This window comes from Rhineura floridana, chromosome 1 (assembly GCF_030035675.1).
Source record: "Rhineura floridana isolate rRhiFlo1 chromosome 1, rRhiFlo1.hap2, whole genome shotgun sequence".
In the NCBI taxonomy this organism is placed as follows: Eukaryota; Metazoa; Chordata; class Lepidosauria; order Squamata; family Rhineuridae; genus Rhineura; species Rhineura floridana.
The window spans coordinates 240725671-240745406 of record NC_084480.1 but is presented as its reverse complement, the minus strand read 5'-3'; the positions used below and the strand labels follow the sequence as shown (position 1 = coordinate 240745406).

The following is a 19736-nucleotide window of genomic DNA, read 5'->3' as shown; positions in this document are numbered from 1 at the left end:
GAGTCCTCCCTTGCATTTTCTATATGCATTTCCAGTTCATTATGCAATAAACGTAATTGTTCTTCTTTGCTATATATAGTCCTCACATCTTCCCTAAAACCGAGAATGTGATTGGAACACATTTGGACTGGTCAGAAAGGCCCCAGTTCAAACAGAAACAAGAAAGCAGGCAGAGAAATATTCTTGGAAGCTTACTGCAGTTATGAACTTCCCTTTTCCCTGATGGTCCTACAGAGCTTTAGCATTGTTCAAGAGCAACAGAAGATATTTTTCAAAATTTGGGATTTGTACATTACTACTATGAAGGATTCATATTAGAACAGGAATGGGACCTTCCAAATGTTCTTAGACTACAGCTCCCATCAGTTGCTGGAAATCTCAGGAGGGAAGGTGCTCGGGTCCTGCTTGCAACCTTCCCATGGGCATCTGGCTGACTACTGTGAGAACAGGATGCTGGACTAGGTGGGCCATTGGCCTGATCCAGCAGGCTCTCCTTATGTTCTTATTCCTGACCATTGGCCATGCCGACTGGGGCTGAAAGCAGATGTAGTCCAAACAATGTGTAGAAGGCTACAGATTCCCTGTCCTTGTACATGGATAATTTGCTTCCGTCAAAATCTACTGCACATTATAATAAAAACTAAATTCATGTTTTTTAAAAATCATCCATGTTTCTTTCAGGACAGCACTGTTTGGATCCAGATGCTTACATGCTGGATGTTTACCATGCAAATCCTCAAGCAGAATGGGTGATCAAACCAAAAATAAGTTGAAACGTGTAAGGGCATCTTGGCACATCATTTTGGAAAATGCCCAAAGAATTATTGAAAAGCTTCACCTATGAAGAGCCATGTTGCTAAGGATGAAACCAAAGCAGTTGCTACTCTACATGTATCTTCCAAACACAATTTACATTATCTTTCCTTCAAATGAATCATATGACCCGAGAACTGTTTGTCCAGCTATGGGTTTCTTACAATTCTAATTTATTTTGCAACGAGTACACTTTAACATCAGTTTTACGGGTGCCTCTTTCATTGAAGGAATATAGACAGACCTTTCGTTAACAGAATAAAAACTGGATTTTCCCCTATCTTGCCACTCTCAGGAGACAAAGGGCGACCACTAATAACAAGATACTCAAAGGAAAATGGGAAGTATCATTTAATACAAAAAAATTAATCATTTAATACAAAAAAGGCAGTGCCAAAGCTCTGTGACCACTCATTCCTGTTGAAGGGAAAGCTTTTATTGTCAAATGTTAGTAACTACAGTACCTGTGTCTCAGTTCTTATTACTGCTGCCAATGAGATGGGGAAACTACTGTGTAAAGCATTTTTACTGTTAATGTACTATGCATGTATATAAATACTGTACATAGGTATTCAGTATTTTAATGGCATTTCTCTGACTTTGCCAATATTCAAATCAATGTGTAACAAATAATACAAGTTGATTTGTAACACATGGATTTCATACCATATGCTATTGATCATTCTACACATCAACTACTTGGAAAGAGCTAGAAGATAGATGGATGTGTAGATCTAAATAAAATTTGTAAGTCTACTTTTTAAAAAAACCTAATAGCCTTATTGTAAAGCATTTTCAGCATGTGAGATAGGATGAATGTTTGACAGGTACAAGATATGCATCCTTTTATTTCAAAGTGTTGTTTTGCCTTTTAATTTAATTTTAAACCAACAGTAGTTAAAAGCAGTGGCCTCTCCTTTAAGTTTATATACGTATGGGGGAAATGATCTTAGATTGTTGGCATCAGAGAAATAATGAAGTGTGTTCTAAGAGGCATTATAGACCATGGGGGGGGGGTTAGGATCCACCATTTTAGAGGCAGCCAACATGGTGCCCCCCAGATGGTTGGGACTACAATTCCCACTAGCTGCAGCCAACATGATCAGTGGTTAGGAGCAATAGGAGTTGAGGACACCCCTGTGGTAGTGCGTCACAGCCTGATCTATGGTTGCCACAGCAGCATTCCCCCTACACAAATATATGGTAAAACAAATAGTCCCCAAATGTATGTTTGGGTTAAAGGTAGGTCTCACGTCTGAAAGCATTGAAGACTACTGATACAGACTTTAGGAAAATCCAGACAATGTTGAACACTTTTAATCCCAGTGGCTAAAACAGAAGAATTAAGCATGTATTTAAATCTCTTGCATCAAAATCAAGAGAATTTAGAGTGCTTAATATTGGCTGAATCATGCCTTCCATTATGGTGAATTAAATGTAGCCTTGGATTAATGAAAACATAAGGTAGAATGTTGAATGTCTAATGAAAGGTATTAACTGACTGACTACTGCAGTAGACTAATTCATATCTGTAGAAATAGGTGGTTTTTTTTTAAAAAAAATCTTATAATCTACAAAGCAGAATCTTACTTTAATTCAAATACTTATTGCATGGTCAATTCAATGTGGTTTGTTTTGCTTTTAAAAAAATTGGCTTGTAAGCCATGGAAAGGTAGGGAGAAACATACCTTTTCCCATGGATATGTATTTTGCGCTATAACTAGCAAGTGCACTAACGCAAAGGACTTAGACATAGTTTCTTTTTTCTGCATGGCACTGCATGATGAGAATATCATGTTTTTACTGAAATGAATGTAACTTATGTCCATGTAATAAGTTTAGGATATAGGGGAACAATTCAAAATATTTAAAAGGATATAAGGAAGAAACAGCACAAATTTTATACTCAGTGGGTTGTATTTAATGCTGTGCCTGTGCAACCCTCCAGAGCTGATTTTGAGGGTGCATGGGAGGGGTGGAGGGGACAGGAAGCCCTGTTCTACACACAAAGTCCATTGTGACACTGGAGCTGCATTGCTGGATGCGGCCCCATGATTTTACAAAACAGAATAAATGTCTTTAAGGATTCATGTACAAAGAAGTATTGTCAACTATGTAGTAAGTACTGGAACATTCTCTGTGCCTCACTTGCTAATGTGTTAACAGTGCAAACTACCTCATTGCATTTATTTAGATTAATACATGCTCAAAGCTTTTGGGCTTAATCCAAAGGGACCTCAGTACCAGCTGATTGGTCAGCTCAGTTAGCCCTCAACAGCTGTTCACTGAAGGATGGGATTTTGTAAGCCACATCCCTCCATCATGTGATTACTGCTAACAATGATTCCCTTGTGCATTGAGCTCTGGGACAAGTTGATTGGGGCTGGGGGAGGAATCCAGCTATGGGAACCTCACACCTAACACAGGTTTCCAGTTTAACAGAAGCAGTGCCTTTAAGATATTTTCAGATTGTGGATTCTACTTCTGAGATAATAGTTCCCCCCCTTCACCAGAATCCTACTCTATTATTATTGATATACAAGTATGAACCTGTGGCAAAATATCACAAGAGTGAAGGGTAGAGCAAAGTGAAGGAATTTGTTTTTCCTTTAACTCTCCCTCTCCACCCACACATTGTGCCTTTCTTGATGTTCATTTGTTGTAAATTTACCTTATTTATTTTTAACAGTTGAAGCTCTTCCTATCAGTCTCATCAAGTGCTATCTGGTTCACACAATAATTTTTTTGTCTCGCTACCCAATTTTCAAACTGCTATCACTATCTCAATGTTTCTGTGACACCATTTTCCTTCCTACACAAGACCAAATATTTTGCATCACTGTTTCTTTCTAATGCTTTCAGTGTCCAAGTGCTCATACTGAAGGGGTTATGCAAAGATCTGACTTACCATAATTTATTTCCCTTTTATTTCATCCTACGGGGAAGTAGCTGGGATAATTCCTCACTGAACCCCTGCTCTTCCATACTAGATCAGGGACAAGAGGTAGCATATCTGGTGGGGTGTTGTGCCAGCAACCCCTTACCTCAATGCTCTTCTAACCTAGCAAGCAAATAATTTTTCTACCCACCACTCACTGCATCAGTGGGTACAGAGCTTTTCTTTTTTCTGACTGGATCATGGACCCTGGAATGCAAGTAAACAGATACTGGAGAGACGCATTTGTCTATTGCCTCTCCTCTTAAGTTAAAAAGAAAATTATCCCTTTGTCACAGAAAGGATCCCAGGAGGAGGGATTATTCCTGTAATCTAGCCAACTTTGTTTTTTATATATACACTAGCAGCCTCATACCCAGTTCTAAGAAACCAAAAAATATGTGCCGTTTTGAAATCAGTGATTAAAATCTGTGCAGTTTTGAAAGGTTCTGTCTGCCATCTTGATTCAAAATGGTATCCAATTGTATCCGAACACATGCAAAATTTGGTTATAGCATCTTAAGAGGTGTCCACGTGTGTAGCAAACTGACAAGTTTCCAAAATATATAGTGGATACACACACACGCACAACTTACACTGGAAATGGACAGTATCATTTGTGGCTTAAATGATCCAAAACAGAGAGTGAAATTGGGCTGTAGGATAGTCCCTATGCCGACAACCCATTTTTTTTCCTTCCATATACACACAGGCTAAAGAGAAGCAAGCAAACAAAAAGCCGTTTTCTTTCTCTTCAGCCTAGCTGAAAGCATACATGGGTAATGACTTGCTAATGACATACTGCTGCCCTGCTATAACATTACTGGCAGCATGAAGGCAGTGTGCATGTGCAGCCCTCATCCTCCAACTATTTTGACAGAAGGCAGGGATCCCCTCCCGAAAACAAGATTCCAGTATCCAGGAATCTCCTTGTACTCTCTCCCAGGGCTTGTTTGTGCAGGTGCAGACATCACACAAATATTAATAATACAAATATTATCAGGAGTGAAAACTATCGTGCTGTAGTTTTTATGTGTCATCCATGGGCAATAATTTAGCCAAAGCTTAACATATTAAGTAAACTTTTTGAATATTATATTAGATAATTAAATGACCAGAACCCTCTGCACTTTTATTTCTGTTCATATTGAATGCAGCTGGAAGTTAATATCAGAGGCATATTACTTTTTTACTTTTTAAAACAGTTTTTTTAAATAATACTCTAGTAGCAACAACACTTACTTAAAATGAAGTCTGTTAGCATTTGTTTTCATTGACCATCTGTCATGAATGGTTTGATTATAGGCATTCTGACTAAATGCAGAGGATTTAGAAAGTAGAACTTGTATGTACTTAATTCAAGACAAAATATTAAAATGCTGTCAGTTAAACCTTTCCAGTCTTTCTTGCTTCTTGTATTAAAATGAAATTGACTAAAAATTGAAATACATCTGCTAAAATGGAATTTGGTATAAGCCAACATAGGCCCACTCCCATTCCTAAACCAAATAAATAAAAAATATTCCAGTATAACTGGTTTAGGTATTGGATGGTCAGGATATTTGGAAGTAAGAAAATGTATTATGCTTGATCAGTTCATCCCAGTGAATTTACTTGATGGTTTCTGATGTGACCTACTATAAGCAAAACCTATACTCCAAAATCAAACAAACATGCCCATCTACTCACTAGTTTTGATTTTGTATTATAAATTTAGATTCTGGGCTTTATTATAGACTTAGGTTGAAATCCTAACCATGTCTACTCAGAAGTAAGTTTCATTGAATTCAGTGGGGCTTACCCAGGTAAGTGGGTTTAGGATTGTAGCCTCACTTTAGGAAACCTTTGATTTCATATCAGCTATAATAAATGCTTCAACCAAAACAGAAATCGTGAGAAAAGCACTGTTAATTTTCCTGAAAGAAATGTCATGGATGCATTATCTAGAGATTGTGTTTATAAGACTATATAATCATGAAGAAATTCACATAGGTATCTTACCTTCTATATCTTCTGGTCCACTTCAAAGTGAATTAATGACACTAGGCCACCATTTCCCAACTAGTGGGCCACCAGATGTTGTTGGACCACAATTCCCATCTTTCCTGACCATTGGCAATGCTGGCTGAGACTGATGGGAGTTGTGGTCCAACAACACCTGGTGGCCCACTAGTTGGGAAAGGCTGCACTAGGCCATAAGTAACCTGCAAATCAGAGGCTTCCAAAATGCAGCACATCAGGTTTGATGGTCTCACTTGTTACACGATACTACATCTTTCCCAAAAGTATTTGAAACAGAACACAGCATTGACTGCAACTCATTCTCTGAACACAGCAAATATATTCTCCTTTATAGGATCATTTTCTGTTTGCCTGACATTCTTTTGGGGGGAGGGCATTCACATATGCAAACCTCCCCAACCAACCCTGGAGCCCCCTCCCCCGGTGGGTTTTTTAAAAAATTGTCTTTTTAATATGTGACATGACAGCCAATAACAACCTTCATTTAAAGAACGATAAAAGACCCTCTGAAAAATTCAGTGACTAAGGCAGGGTGACTGCACAACAAAAGCCTCATTTGGAAGAGCCCCTGAAAGTCTGCTTGCTCAATACTGTCCTTGACTGAAGGTGGATTTTTCATGATCAAAATCACCCTATAATTAAGTGTTCCTGAAAAAACAGCCTATATAGTAATATAACCCTTAAATATTAGAACTTTGTATTATGGCCTAGAGTTAGACTCCAGCCCTTGTACTTTCCTTTGTTCTGCTTTTCAATTTCAGTTGTGTTCTCTACCTGGCCAGCAATAAAGAAGCATGTTTGCCTGGCTGCAGTAAGAAATAGAGTTTGTTTACTCTGTGGTTATAAAGAGAAGAGCAGGATTGGCTGCTTATTGCTAAAGGGTGAAATAAAGAGATAACTTGATCTGAAAAAATGGCTCTTCAAGCACTCACTATACTAACAATCAGTTGCTTTTTTTTCTTGAGTACTTGAAGGCAGCAAAGGATGAACTAATCCTAGAGGAATAGAAATATTGCTGTATACACTACAGTTAGCTAGCTGGATGGCTGGCCACCTAGGCTGTAACTCAAGTCTAATTTCTGATTTTCCCAATATTTGCAGCTCAGCGTGAGGCCTTTTCAAGGTTTCTGGACAGAAAAATCAACCCAGCAACCAGTTAAAAAAAATCCAGTAGCTTTCCATAATTAGTTTCTAGTTGCTTAGAGTCCTTTACATAGCAGCCAGTTAAATAGATTCCTCATTGTCCAACAGGAAGAACAGGTCAGGAACAAGACTAGAAGCAGCAACTCTCAAGAAGGAGTTCATAAATGCATCTTAAAAGTATTTTCTGTCTGTCCTTCCATAAACTTGTAGCATGGACAAGACTGTTTTTTGGGTGGCATCTAAAACAGATATCAAAGCCAAACTCAGAAGGTCACTTTCATAACCATAATAGTTCAGTTCATGAAGTATCATAATGCAGGCACAGGCCACAGGTGAAAGAGGACTGTAGCTGTAGGCAAAGTCAGGCTTTGGAGTCTGGTATTCCTGAGGACTTCTCAAAAAAGGGTGAGGCAATTCCACAGATTAAACTTCATTCCCCTGAGGTTCCTGGAGGCCAGTCATTGGCCTTGGGAATGGCACCTCCCTCTGGGTCAGCAGGCAGGGTCCACCTCCAATGACTTCACCCTGGGGGAGAAGCCATCCCACTCTCTCCAGACCGGACCTGCCTGCTACAGCATTTGGTTGGGTCCTGCTGAGCTCCATAAGAGCTCAGCAGTTTCAGTTTTAGAACTTCACCCTTTTATCATTTTTTTCTTTCTCTTTCTTCTGCCCTCCCTTTCCCCCCTCGCCAGCCATCCTAAGCTTAGTGCAGGGGCAGGGATTCATTTAGGCGCGTCAGCGTGAGGCTTTTTGCAGTGGGACGTGTCTGTCCCTCAGAGGCACAACCGCTACCTGGACAAGCGGCGGCGGCTGCTGCTGAACCAACAAGACTTCTCCCCCCATCTCACATTGAGCAGAGAAGCTTGATTTCTCAGCTGCGGAAGGAAGAGTGGCTTTATCGCCCCCCCAACCCTCACCATAGGATCAGGTGGGGTTGCAGCACACGGAGGTGCCATGGAGGAGGTGGATTTAGGCTGCCTATCGGAGGAGCCTGAGGCCTCCAGCCACAGCCTTATCAAGGAGGGACGTGGCCAAGTTTTGGCGCCAAACGCACAACCAGCAAGTGGAGGGGGTGAGTGCTGATTTTTTGCTTTTCCCAGGGGAACAGGAGTTTCCGAAATTCCTGCATTGGGTGAAGGGCATAGTGGCCAAGGAAATACAGAGAATAGGTTCCTTATGGCCCAATGCCTCCCTCATGAAAAGAAAAAGAGGAAGCCTTCCCAGAAGAGGGCTCAGGCAAAGAGGTGAGCGAGGTTCCCTTCTCCAGTTTCCTCCTCCTCTTCCTCCCCCTCCCCCTCCTCCCGCCATTCCCCCGGCATCCCCAGAACCGACGAAGAGCCATGGCAAGGGCCACAAATGCTCTTCTAAGTCTAAACACAAAACCAAGGGGGAAAGGGTTAGGAAAAGGAGATATAGTAAGCAGTGGTGACTGCTTTAGGGCTACTTTCAGATTCAGAGGGGCAGTATTCTTCAGAGGACAGGGAGGAGGAGGAGCTTTCAGAGGAAGAGCTGGAAGCCCCGCCTTCCAAAGGTTCCCGATCTGCTTTTCCGGAGGGTCAACCATAAATGGCCAGCCTTCCTTTTCTGGATGCATTTCATGTTTTGTGGAAGCGGGAATGGGCGAATCCCACAAAACATAAACTGACACACCAGCTTGTCGGCAAGCACTACTCCTTCTCAGTCAAAGTGATGGAACAGTTGAGAACTCCAGCTGTGGACCCACCCATGGCTGCCTTATCTTCATCATCAGTCATTTATTTATTTATTAAATTTATTAGTCGCCCATCTGGCTGGTTATCCACCCACTCTGGGCAACGTACAACATAAAAACATACAATTTACATTAGAGCATAAAAAAATCTCAACCAATGATAATAAAACCCTCCCATCGGAGGGGGAAGGGGGCCCCAGAGACTCTTGCAACAAGCGTGTGGAAGTGGCACTGAGAAGGGACTTTGAAGCAGAGGCAGCTGCATTCCGGGCTTCTGCAGCTACATCGGTGATGGCAAGGGCCTGCATGCTCTGGGCAAATGAGCTTGTGTCCAGAGAGAATGTTCCCAAAGACATCAACGACAGGCTGAAGAAAATATAGCATCAGCCTTTCAAGCAGACACTTCCAGGGATGCCCTGCAGTTCAATGCTAGAGCAATGGCAGCCAGCACAGTAGCATGTCGCAACATCTGGCTTTGAAACTGGGAGGTGGATCCGGGCTCCCAAAGTCGTTTGGCAAGTTACCCCTTTAGCGGGTCCAGGTTATTTGGGGACCCTCTGAATAAGTTGCTGGTGGAAACAAGAGCCAAACAGAAAGCCCTCCTGAATGCCAAGAAGGATGACCGCAAGTACAGGCAGTGTGGGCAGAAACAACAACAGACAGATGGGTTCTCAAAACTGTTTCTTACGGATACTCCTTGGAGTTCTCCAAACAACCAAGGGAAAGATTCATAGCCACACCGAGGTCCACACAAACATCAGAATTTTACAGCGGCCATCAGTCACCTATTGGCGATGCAAGCAATAGAACCTGTCCTGAGTCAGGAACAGGGGAAGGGGGTGTATTCCATTTTCTTTCTAGTTTTTTTTTAAAAAGGGGGGGGAGTACCAAAGCGATGCTCGATCTCAAGTGGCTCAACAAGCAGGTGGCCTACAAATGCTTCCGGATAGAAATGCTGAAGTCCATCTCGGAGGCCATCACTCAGAATGACTGGATGGCGTCCATAGACCTGTCAGAGACCTATCTTAATATCCTTATCCACAGGGAGCACAGAAGATTCCTGCGCTTCTGCTACAGTCAGAGCTATTTTCAGTACAGAGCACTTCCCTTTGGGCTCACCTCCTCCCCCAGGGTTTTCACAAAGGTTCTGGTGGCTCTGGTGGCACATCTGAGAACTCGGGGGGTGAGGGTGCACCTTTATCTAGACAACCTACTGGTCAGGGCACCATCAAGAGTTCAGTGCCAGAAGGACGTGGAAACCACTCTGGAGTGCCTTCAGAGGCATGGGTTTGTGGTAAACTTGGACAAGAGCATGTTGGTACCATCACAGGTGATTTTCCATCTGGGGGTGGTGATAGACTCAAGGAACTTCTGGATCTGGCTCAACGAAGAGAGGGTCTCCAAGATTCAGACTCTGAAGCAGAAGGTGGTCACATTGGAGCCAGCAGACTTGATGACCTTGGCCAAGCTACAAGGCATGCTGGTATCCTGTCAGGACTTAGTAAGCTGGTCCTGGTTTCACTCCCACCTGTTACTCCAAGGGTTAATTCCATTTCAGCTCCAGATCTCCCAGTCAAAACACATGTTGATATCAGTTTCGCCAACCCTATGCCAACAATTGAGGTGGCGGCTGGACTCCCACAGACTGACAGGGGGTGAGTCTACACTCCCCAGTTCGCAAAGTGGTGATGACGGATGCCAGCACTTTGGGCTGGGGAACACACTTGGAGACACATGTGGCTCAAGGTACGTGGTCAACCAGCGAAACCAAATGAAGCATCAACTGGCTAGAGCTTCGGGCAGTGAAGCTAGCTTTGCTGACTTTTGCTCCGCACATCCGGGGCCGCCATGTTCTTGTTCGGACTGACAACGTTTCTTCGACAGCATATCTCAATCATCAGGGAGGGACCAGGTTGAGGACCCTGATGGAAGAGGCACAACACATCTTCAACTGGCCAGAGCTATACCTGCTGTCCCTGCAGGTGGAACATGTGGCAGGACTTCAGAATGTGAAGGCGGACTGGCTCAGTCAGACCATCATCTTAGACTTGGAGTGGCAGTTGCATCTGGAGGTTTTTCACCAGGTGACTGAGCATTTTGGTTGCCCCATCATCGACCTCTTTGCAGACACTCACAATGTCCAGGTAGTCCGGTTCTTCTCTCGGTGTCAGACCCAAGGGACACAGGGAGTGGATGCCTTAGTGCTGGATTGGCTGGAGGGCCTACTGTATGCCTTTCCCCCCTTCAATGTCTTACTACAAACTATCAGGAGAATCAGAATGTTGAGGGCAGAGGTGATTCTGATAGCACCCTTTTGACCAAGAAGACCATGGTAATGCACCGGGCCTCAAGAAGACCATGCACGCTGCCTCACAGGGAGGACCTGTTGAGGCAGGGCCCAGTGGTTCATCCCAGGCCAGAACTCTTTCAACTGATGGCATGGTAGTTGAGCGGCTCTGGTTGAAGGAGCTGGGTTTTTCAGGGACTGTGTTGGATACTTTCTAGCCTCCAGAAAAGCTTCAACTAACCAGGCATACTGTTTAACATGGCGGGCCTTCCTTATCTGGTGTCAGGCGAGGGGGAGGGACCAGTCTTCCAGGAACACTGCAGATTTCCTGGGGTTTCTGCAGTCAGGTTTGGACAAGGGTCTTAGCACCAACACAATTAAACGACAGGCAGCAGCCATTAGCAGTGTTGTAGGATGCAGGGGAAATTTTTCAGTTTCTTCACATCCACTCTTTAAATGGTTTATCAGGGGGGGTGGGCCTGAGGAATCCCCCGGTGGTCCATCATTTCCCCTCATGGAACCTCAGCTGGGTCCTTAGAGCGCTCGTGGGTCCTCCTTTTGAACCACTAGCCACATGCAGTTTAAAGTTACTAACCCTGAAGACGGTGCTCCTGGTGGCAATTACCTCTGTTCAGCGGGTGTCAGAGCTCGGGGCTCTCTCTTCTGATGCTCAGTTGTGCATCTTTCACATGGATAGTTCACATGGATAGGGTGGTCTTGAGGACAGACCCCTCCTTCATTGCTAAAATCAGTTTGCTCTTTCACAGGGCTCAGGAGGTGGTTTTGCCATCATTTTGCCCAAATCCTTCTTCCCCTAAGGAGAATGCATGGCACACTCTGGACGTGCGTAGGGCTCTGCGTTTCTACCTGGCCAGGATGTCAGGGTTTAGAAAATCGGAAGCACTGTTTGTATCTTTTGGAGGGACCTCCCAAGGAGGTAAGGCTGCTCCCTCAATTTCCCAGTGGCTTAAAGAGGCGATAGTTCAAGCCTATCAGTCTTTGGGAAAATCTCCCCCGAGGGATTTAACAGCACATTCTTTGAGGGGGGCTTCTACATCAGCAGCGTACAAGGGCAGCTTTCCCATACTAGGCATTTGTAGGGCAGCAACATGGGCTTCTGTTCACACCTTCACTAGACACTATAAAGTCAATTCGTGCGCCTCTGTCGATGCAGCCTTCGGGCGGAGAATCTTGCAGAGGGTGGTTAAGATGTGATCTGCATTACCGAAATCCCACCCTGTTTAAGGACTCTGGTATGTCCCAAGGCCAATGACTGGCCTCCAGGAACCTCCGGGGGGGAAACTGAAATTCTTACATGAATTTCTATTCCCGGGGGTTCCTGGAGGACAGTCCCTGTCACTTCATTCTGGGCTTTTCAGTCTATGCAGGTTGGGGGTTAATGGCTTCTGACAGTGCCCTACATGTGGGGTGGTAGTTGGGGCCACCTGGGGATTTCCTGGCAATTTCTACTCCTCTCTTCAGTTTCTGTTCAAGTCAGGAAACGTCAGAAGGATGGACTCCGACACTTGAGTCAGGTGATGTGGGGGGCCCAAGGGGTGATCTTGCTTGTCCAGCTGGCCTGGAAAGAGTGGGATGGCCCCTCCCCCTGGGTGAAGTCATCAGAATTGGACCCTGCCTGCTGACCCAGAGGGAGGCGCCAATCCCAAGGCCAATGACAGTCCTTCGGGAACACCCAGGAATAGAAATTCACAGTAAGAATTTCCGTTTTTCATGTACGTTAACACTGGATGGAGGAGTGAAGGGATAGTCACTGCCTTTCTCTGGTCTGGCCCTCACATCCTCTCCACACATGGGCAGATGCACTGGCTGGTGCCATGTGCCTCACCCCCCCCTTGCAAATGCCCTACCTAGAAGTGCAGCTGCCCCACCTTACAAGGAAGGCTGGCTACAGGGCTGTCCCCCACATGTACAATATTAAATGGTAACATGCAGGGAAGAGTTGTACCACGTGATTCTGCTGATTACCAACTCATCAGTCTGTGACAATAGAGTCAGAAGTGCTATTGGTCATCCTAGCACTATGGCTCCTGTGCTTTCATTAAATATAAATGAGGAGCATCACTGCATAACAAATGGCCACAAAGCATATGGACTCGCTTCAGGATGAATCAGGAAGAACCTGCTCTGCAACCTGGCCTCTGTTTTTAAGTGACAGGAAGCATTACCAGCATGAAGCTTTCTGCAGTAGCATTTAACCATGTTTTACTGAAATGCTGAGTATTTTATTATCAAAAAATACTACAAGCATATGATAGTCATCAAAAAAAGGCAGGTGATGCATGAAGATTGGGAAGCCTTAATTCAAGCTTCCAGATCAAATAATTCGAAGTGTTTCTGGGAGCTGGTCTCTGGTTCTATGAGCCCACTAAATCCAGCCCCTTGCCACATTTCCCCATACCTCTGGGATAAATATTTTTCTGCAAACAACGAGACTGTAAATGCCGTTTCCTTTATTGATAATTTAACAAATCTTCCCACTTGGCCACCTGTAACCCAAAAAGAAATTATTGATTTGATTGCTAGCTTGAAATCCGGCAAAGCTCCTGGACCTGATAATATACTTTCTGAAATGTTGAAGGCGCACCAAGCTTGGTGGGCCCCTCTTCTAGCAAATTTCTTTACTCTGATCAATAACTCTGGATGCTTCCCTGAGTCTTGGCTCGAATCCATAGTTATCCCTATATTTAAAAAAGGGAACAAAGAGGACCCAGCAAATTACCGCCCAATTAGCCTCCTTTCCATTATTGGCAAACTATATGCCTGCTACTTAAAAGAGAGACTCTCATCTTGGTTGGAGGAAATATCCTTGGGAGGGAGCAGGCAGCTTTCCGGAAAGGTAGGTCTGGGATAGAACACTGTGTGATTTTAAATCACTTAGCTGAAAAATACAAGAACCGCTGGGGCAACGGCCTGTTTGTTGCCTTTGTCGACTTGAAATCGGCTTTTGATTCCATCCCTAGGGAGATACTATGGGCGAAATTCGCAAAATCTACGATTGACAAGAGACTTCTCTTCTTAATTAGCCGTCTGCACCACCACACATCCTTTCGTGTTAGATGTAGTCGTGAAGGACATCTCACAAACCCCATTACTACAACAAAAGGAGTTAGACAAGGCTGCATACTAGCCCCACTTTAATTTTTTCATGAATGATCTGTCCCTTTATTGTCAATCCCCGGACTTCCACCCCCCTAAGTTAGCGAACCTGCATTGTCCCTTGTTATTGTATGCAGATGACGCTGTTCTCCTTTCTGTTTCTAAAGTAGGACTCAAACGCCTAACTAAAGCTTTTATGAGTTTCTGTCATGATAACAAACTATCTATAAACTTTTCCAAAACTAAGATCTTAGCTTTTGCCAAGCACTCTCCTGCTCATGCATGGACAATTAATACCCATAAAATAGAACAGGTTTCTCATTTCAAATACCTTGGTATACTTTTTCATTCCTCTCTGTCCTGGACTCCCCATATCCGTGGGGCTATTTCTACTGCTCGCAACTCAGCCAGTGGTATTCGAAGGTTTTTCTTCATTAAAGGAGGACAATACATTCCGGCAGCCCTAAAGGTTTTTAGATCCAAAACTATTTCTCAACTTCTCTACGGGGTACCTTTATGGATTGGCGCCTTCAACTCTTCTGCGGAGGCAGTTCTCTCCTTGTTTCTCAGACAAATTTTTGGCGTTCCCAGGTGCGTTCCTGCGGCGGTCCTTAGGTTAGAATCTGGCCTAGTCTCACTTGAGTCTCAAGCGTGGTTGGCTGCCCTAAATTTCTGGTTTAAAATGTCTTATGAAAAATCTACTGGCTATCTCCCTTTACTCTGGGAAGACTCTTTTACCTTGAAATGGGCCCGTACGTTTACAAATTACCTTGCAAGTATTGGCCTCTTAATTGAACATCTGATGTCCCTCGCTCCAGAGACAGTTAAACATTCTATCCGGACTCATATTAACGATATGAACTTCCAACGCTCCATAACTGCAGCCACCTCGACCTGTTCTCCTATTCACTTTGGTCTGAGCTTTGCGCCTATGCTCAGTGCCCCTTATCTGGAAACTCTTACGATCCCCAAATATCGTCTAGCCTTTACAAAGGCTAGATTTAACTGTCTTATCTCTGCCTTACTTGAAGGGAGATTTAAACGTATCCCGTATGCAAACCGATTATGCCTTTGTGGTGTCAGCGCCATAGAAACTCTCTCTCATGTCATCTTTGAGTGCGCCCTATATGACGATATTCGCTCCAAATTCATAACCCCCATCATAAATAAATACCCCTACAAACCGCTTAACTGTTTACTTTTCCACCTTTTGTCAGCGGCTAATAAGGATACTATCTTGCCAGTTGCTAAATACATTTTCGCGGCTCAATCAATTCGGAAGGCATCTATCCCTTCAGAAGCTTCCGCCACCCTACTGTAACTGTTTTTCTTGTTGTTTGATTGTTTTACTGTTTTAACATGACTGCAACTTTGTAACCTTTTGTTATAAATGTATGTAGTTTTATTTATAAATGTCTTTTGGTCTATGACTGTATCAATAAAGATTGGATTGGATTGGATTGAAATGCTACAGGCAGAATCTGTTCTAAATACCTCAAGTTTGTGTCGTGAACTAAATATTTTACAGCTACAAAACATACACAACATGAAATAATGCTTTTATTACATAGGGCCCCATTTTATATCTTTATTATAGAAAAACAATGTACACCAAATAAAATACTGTCAAGAAATCAGCAGAAGTTACACTGTAAACACTGGGTGGGGGGACAACTTTCACAAACAATAAAAATCAGTACTTAGTCAATATCATTAACATTTTAGTAGAGGTATCTGTTGTACAAAGAGACTTAAAAATTAAAGATGGTATCGTAGAAGTTCTGGCTAAAATTATTTGTCCTGAGCTGGAAAATACAGAGATCACTGAGACCAGGATTATCATTAAAACATTTCTTTTTCATTAAAAATAGACAAAATCTCCAAAGATGGACCATTTCTCCTGCCGTTTACTGTTTAGCCCCAGGGCAGGAATGTGGAAAAACTCCATGCAGGTCAAAGGCTTCACTGAAGTCAAAGGATTCTGCCTGTTGGCTCTTAATCAGCATAAGGTTTCTCAAACAGCCTCGGAATGAGCTCTTACTGGTCAAGCAATTTTGTTTTACATCAACTAGAAAAACAAATGAAAAAACACAATCTGTTTACTGTTTGGAGGAGATTAAAATTACACCTTGGAAGTTGTTTGACACATTGCAATAATTTCTTCAATGCATAGTAAAAATACAGAGCCTGCAGTAGCTCCCCTCATCCTTCAGCACCAATAGGATTTGCACTGCAAGGCCTGTAAGGGATGCTCATGTGTAAAGGAAACCCATACTAAAAAACAGAAGGCAAATAAACCTTCTGCCACAGCACTAGTGACCAGACAGCGGTTTGGGGGCTGTAAGGGCACCTAAGTCCTTGATGATGTTCTCAGTGGACCTATAGCTATCACCTCACCCCAAGTCCCAACCTGGGTGGAACCTGATTCTGAGGAGAGGGAAAAAGAAAGAGACCAACCAGAACACACACACAAAGTTTAGCAGGTCACTTGGCCTTGGCACTTTTCATAGGCCTTGGCATTCACACCACCAGTCAGCCAGAACAAATAACTACAAATTATAATTAGATGGAATTATAATTAGTTATATTTTATTCTGCATTTTGAAAGTGAGGAAAACAACCTACCAGGATATCCTCCAACATAAATGGGGTTGTTTGTATCTGCAGAGGTTGACTGCTTATGTGGATTCTCAGTCTGAACCACGTTCCCATCCACTATCAGAGCAATGCGGTGCTTGCTTTTGTTTGCTTGAAGTTTGTGCCACTGTCCATCACACAGACTAGCCATGCCTTTTGGTTCATAGGTAGCTGTTATTCTACCAGCTCCATTGTTGACACTGAATAAAACCTACAACACCAGACAACAATAATGAACTAAGCCAAGTAAGACAGATGGTTCTTTTAAACAGAACCAATTGCTCAGTAATGACTTGGGAAAGTTTTCATTTTAACTAAAGAGTTGGTAATTCATTCAAATTTCATTTAAAAAGAACATAGTTTCACATTAAATACTTATGTGTCACCAAGAAATGGCCAATGCGATGTTGTCTTTGCATTTTCAAAAATTTGCTATATACAACAGTGGCTATTTTGCTATGGCATTGTATGACTTTAAAATAATCTAGCAGTAAGATACATAACTATTTCAACAGCAGCCACAGGCCAGCCACCCCAAGAGGTTCAAGAGCACCAGGTGCACCAAGCTGTACTCTCTTCGGCAGCACATGTACAAAACAAAAAAAGGTGCACCAAGTTTGAAACAGGTGGATTGGCAACCTGAACTGTAGGCCATCTTGTCAATCAGTACTGAGCTGGTTAAAAGGCTCTGTACTTTTGGGCATCTTGTCTCAGTGATGAGAGGGAGGTACAAGGTTCTGAAAAACAGGAATTGGAGAAGCTCCAGAGAGCTTCCATCCAATAACTCTTACTCCAGTGAGGCTGCTGGTAGCTTTGATGGTGAAGCAGTGTGTGGTGGCTAAGGCCAAGCTATTCTTCCAGGACCCGTTCCTATTTTGGAGTACTACCCAGCTGCCTTTTCTAACCCAGACTAAGGCTTCATGATGGATCCACACTCTGCCTTGAGGAGAGCCTATGTGGTGTTTTGGATGCCTAATGGGAATTATTGCATAAGAACCTAAGACTTGTCTCACCTTTTATCTCTTATTTACCCAACCAATCATTGTTCTCTGCAGAAGAGAGTATCCTGTGATCATTTTATTAGGAGGTCCATTCCACATGAAGTTGGGAAATCCGTCTTATTACATATCAGACAGATGCTGTCTCTATTGTCTTGTTGGCCTCTGTTAAAGGCTTTTCTCTTTCAACAAGCCTTCTAAGTGAAAATCTTTATCCCTGTATTTGATTTGAAATTGTCTTTATATATGCAGTTGTTTCATGTACGTTTTTACTGTATTGTGACATTGCTTTGAGATGCTTCAGAGGAAGCAATTCATAAATGAGATAAATAACAACAACAATCTGTTCAGGTCAAGAAGCCTTTCTGAGGCACTGGGGTATTCCCACACACAGTCTTCCTTGGAGTCTAGATAGGTGCCAGCTGAAGGCTCATGGTACAGGAAAATATCTCAATGGCATGAGTTTCTTTGGCAAACCTGGTGCTACTACTGCTATGCCAACATCCTTCATGTGGGTGTTTATGTGTGGGGAGAGAAGTAACCTTTAACAATGTCCCTGTCTGGAACATAGGAACCTGCCATATACCAAGTGAGACCACTAGTCTGTTTAGTGACCGGTAATAGCTCTTTAGGGTTTTGGCAGGAGTTTTTCCCAACCCTATCTAGGGGACATTTTGCATATGAACCTGGGACCTCTTGCACACAAAGCCTGTGCTCTACCACTGAGCTATAGCCCTTCCCCTGAGCCACTTGCTCCTCAAAGAATACCTGTCAGGCTCACCCCTTCACCAGTCCTGCTTCACTTTTTTAGGGAGGAGGTTGGGTTGTGTGAAAGACAGAATCTGCCAGGAAAGGGGGTGAATCTCTAGTAGGAGTATGAGCATAAGGCCTGATATATATGTCTTTAATATATATATATATATGGCCTGTAAGCAAGTCCCTGCCTTGGGAGAAAGTCATCAGCCCTAGGCTACCTCCCATCATCCCAGAGGGAGTAACATCCTAATAGTCCAGGCTCCTAAAGGAGAATTCATGTTTTGAGTGCATCCTCCACCTCCACAGATGTAAATATTGACCCATTAGAAAGAATTTTATATTGTTAGTTCAATTACCAGTATCATCTATAACACAGGGTTTTTTAAAATTTGCAACTTAAGTCTACATAGTATTGAGGCTTAGGGACAAAAGACCACCCACTTGACAGCTCTTTGCTCCTCCCATCCCAACAGACAGCTAAGCATGCCACTCATCACAGAGCTCCTGCCGGAATTGTGCCTTCGTCCACAAGGAGTGGAGCAAAGCCACCCTCCTCTGATAAGCGGAGTGGATTAACGGGGTTATTTTTGAACTTGAAAAAGTAGCATAAACTCAGAAGTGCCTAAGAAAAATGCAGTTCGGTATGAGCATGATCCGGCACTTATCATGCTCATGCACACCAGGTGGTATGCTAGTGCGCCCCAAAGTGTTTTGCACCGCCTGCAGCATGTACGACTATCTGCCTGTTGGACAGAAGTCGTGGGTGTGCTCTCGGTGCAATGAGCTCCTGGCTCTCCGGGAACGACTTCATTTCCTTGAGGCCAAGGTGGCGGACCTGGAAAAGCTGAGAGAGGCAGAGAGGTGTGTGGAGGAGGCCTTCAGGGACGTTATAGCTGTGTCCCACTCCAACGATGATAGCTCTCCTGCTATCATGGAGAACGATGGTCTCGGGGAAGGAGAGCATCCAGCTGAGGAAGAGGGAAACGATCCCTTAGAAGGGACCCATTCCTTGGGGGATGAGCAGCTATCCTCTCGTGCCGAGGATATATCTCCAGGAGGTGGAGGGATCCTTGTAGTGGGTGATTCGATCATTAGGAACATAGACAGTGGGGTGTGTGATGGGCGTGTAGACCACAAGGTGTTTTGCCTGCCTGGTGCGAAGGTTGCGGATATTGCCCGTCGTTTAGATAGTTTGGTAGACAGTGCTGGGAAGGAGTCAGTGGTCATGGTGCACGTTGGCACCAACAACATGGGGAAATGCAGCCGTGAGGTCCTGGAAGCAAAATTTAGGTTGCTAGGTAGGATGCTGAAAGCCAG

The 19736-nt window shown here is 43.5% G+C and overlaps 2 protein-coding genes across 6 annotated transcripts in view; one reads left to right on the top strand and one right to left on the bottom strand.

Annotated features, from left to right (window-relative positions):
• Positions 1 to 5125, top strand: part of ARHGAP28 (Rho GTPase activating protein 28) — a 107040-nt gene extending 101915 nt beyond the window's left edge. For all 5 annotated transcript variants that reach the window (XM_061595884.1, XM_061595866.1, XM_061595894.1 and 2 more), the window contains one exon: positions 682 to 5125. In XM_061595884.1, coding sequence (XP_061451868.1) covers positions 682 to 773 — 92 coding nt within the window. In that variant the 3' untranslated portion in view covers positions 774 to 5125. The remainder of the gene's footprint in view (positions 1 to 681) is intronic.
• A 10535-nt stretch (positions 5126 to 15660) lies between these two features.
• The window catches only part of LAMA1 (laminin subunit alpha 1), a 141469-nt gene continuing 137393 nt past the window's right edge, over positions 15661 to 19736 (bottom strand). Inside the window, exons 62-63 of the mRNA XM_061595855.1 lie at positions 16654 to 16876; positions 15661 to 16096 (exon numbers count right to left, since the gene is read on the bottom strand). Coding sequence (XP_061451839.1) covers positions 15936 to 16096; positions 16654 to 16876 — 384 coding nt within the window. The 3' untranslated portion in view covers positions 15661 to 15935. The remainder of the gene's footprint in view (positions 16097 to 16653; positions 16877 to 19736) is intronic.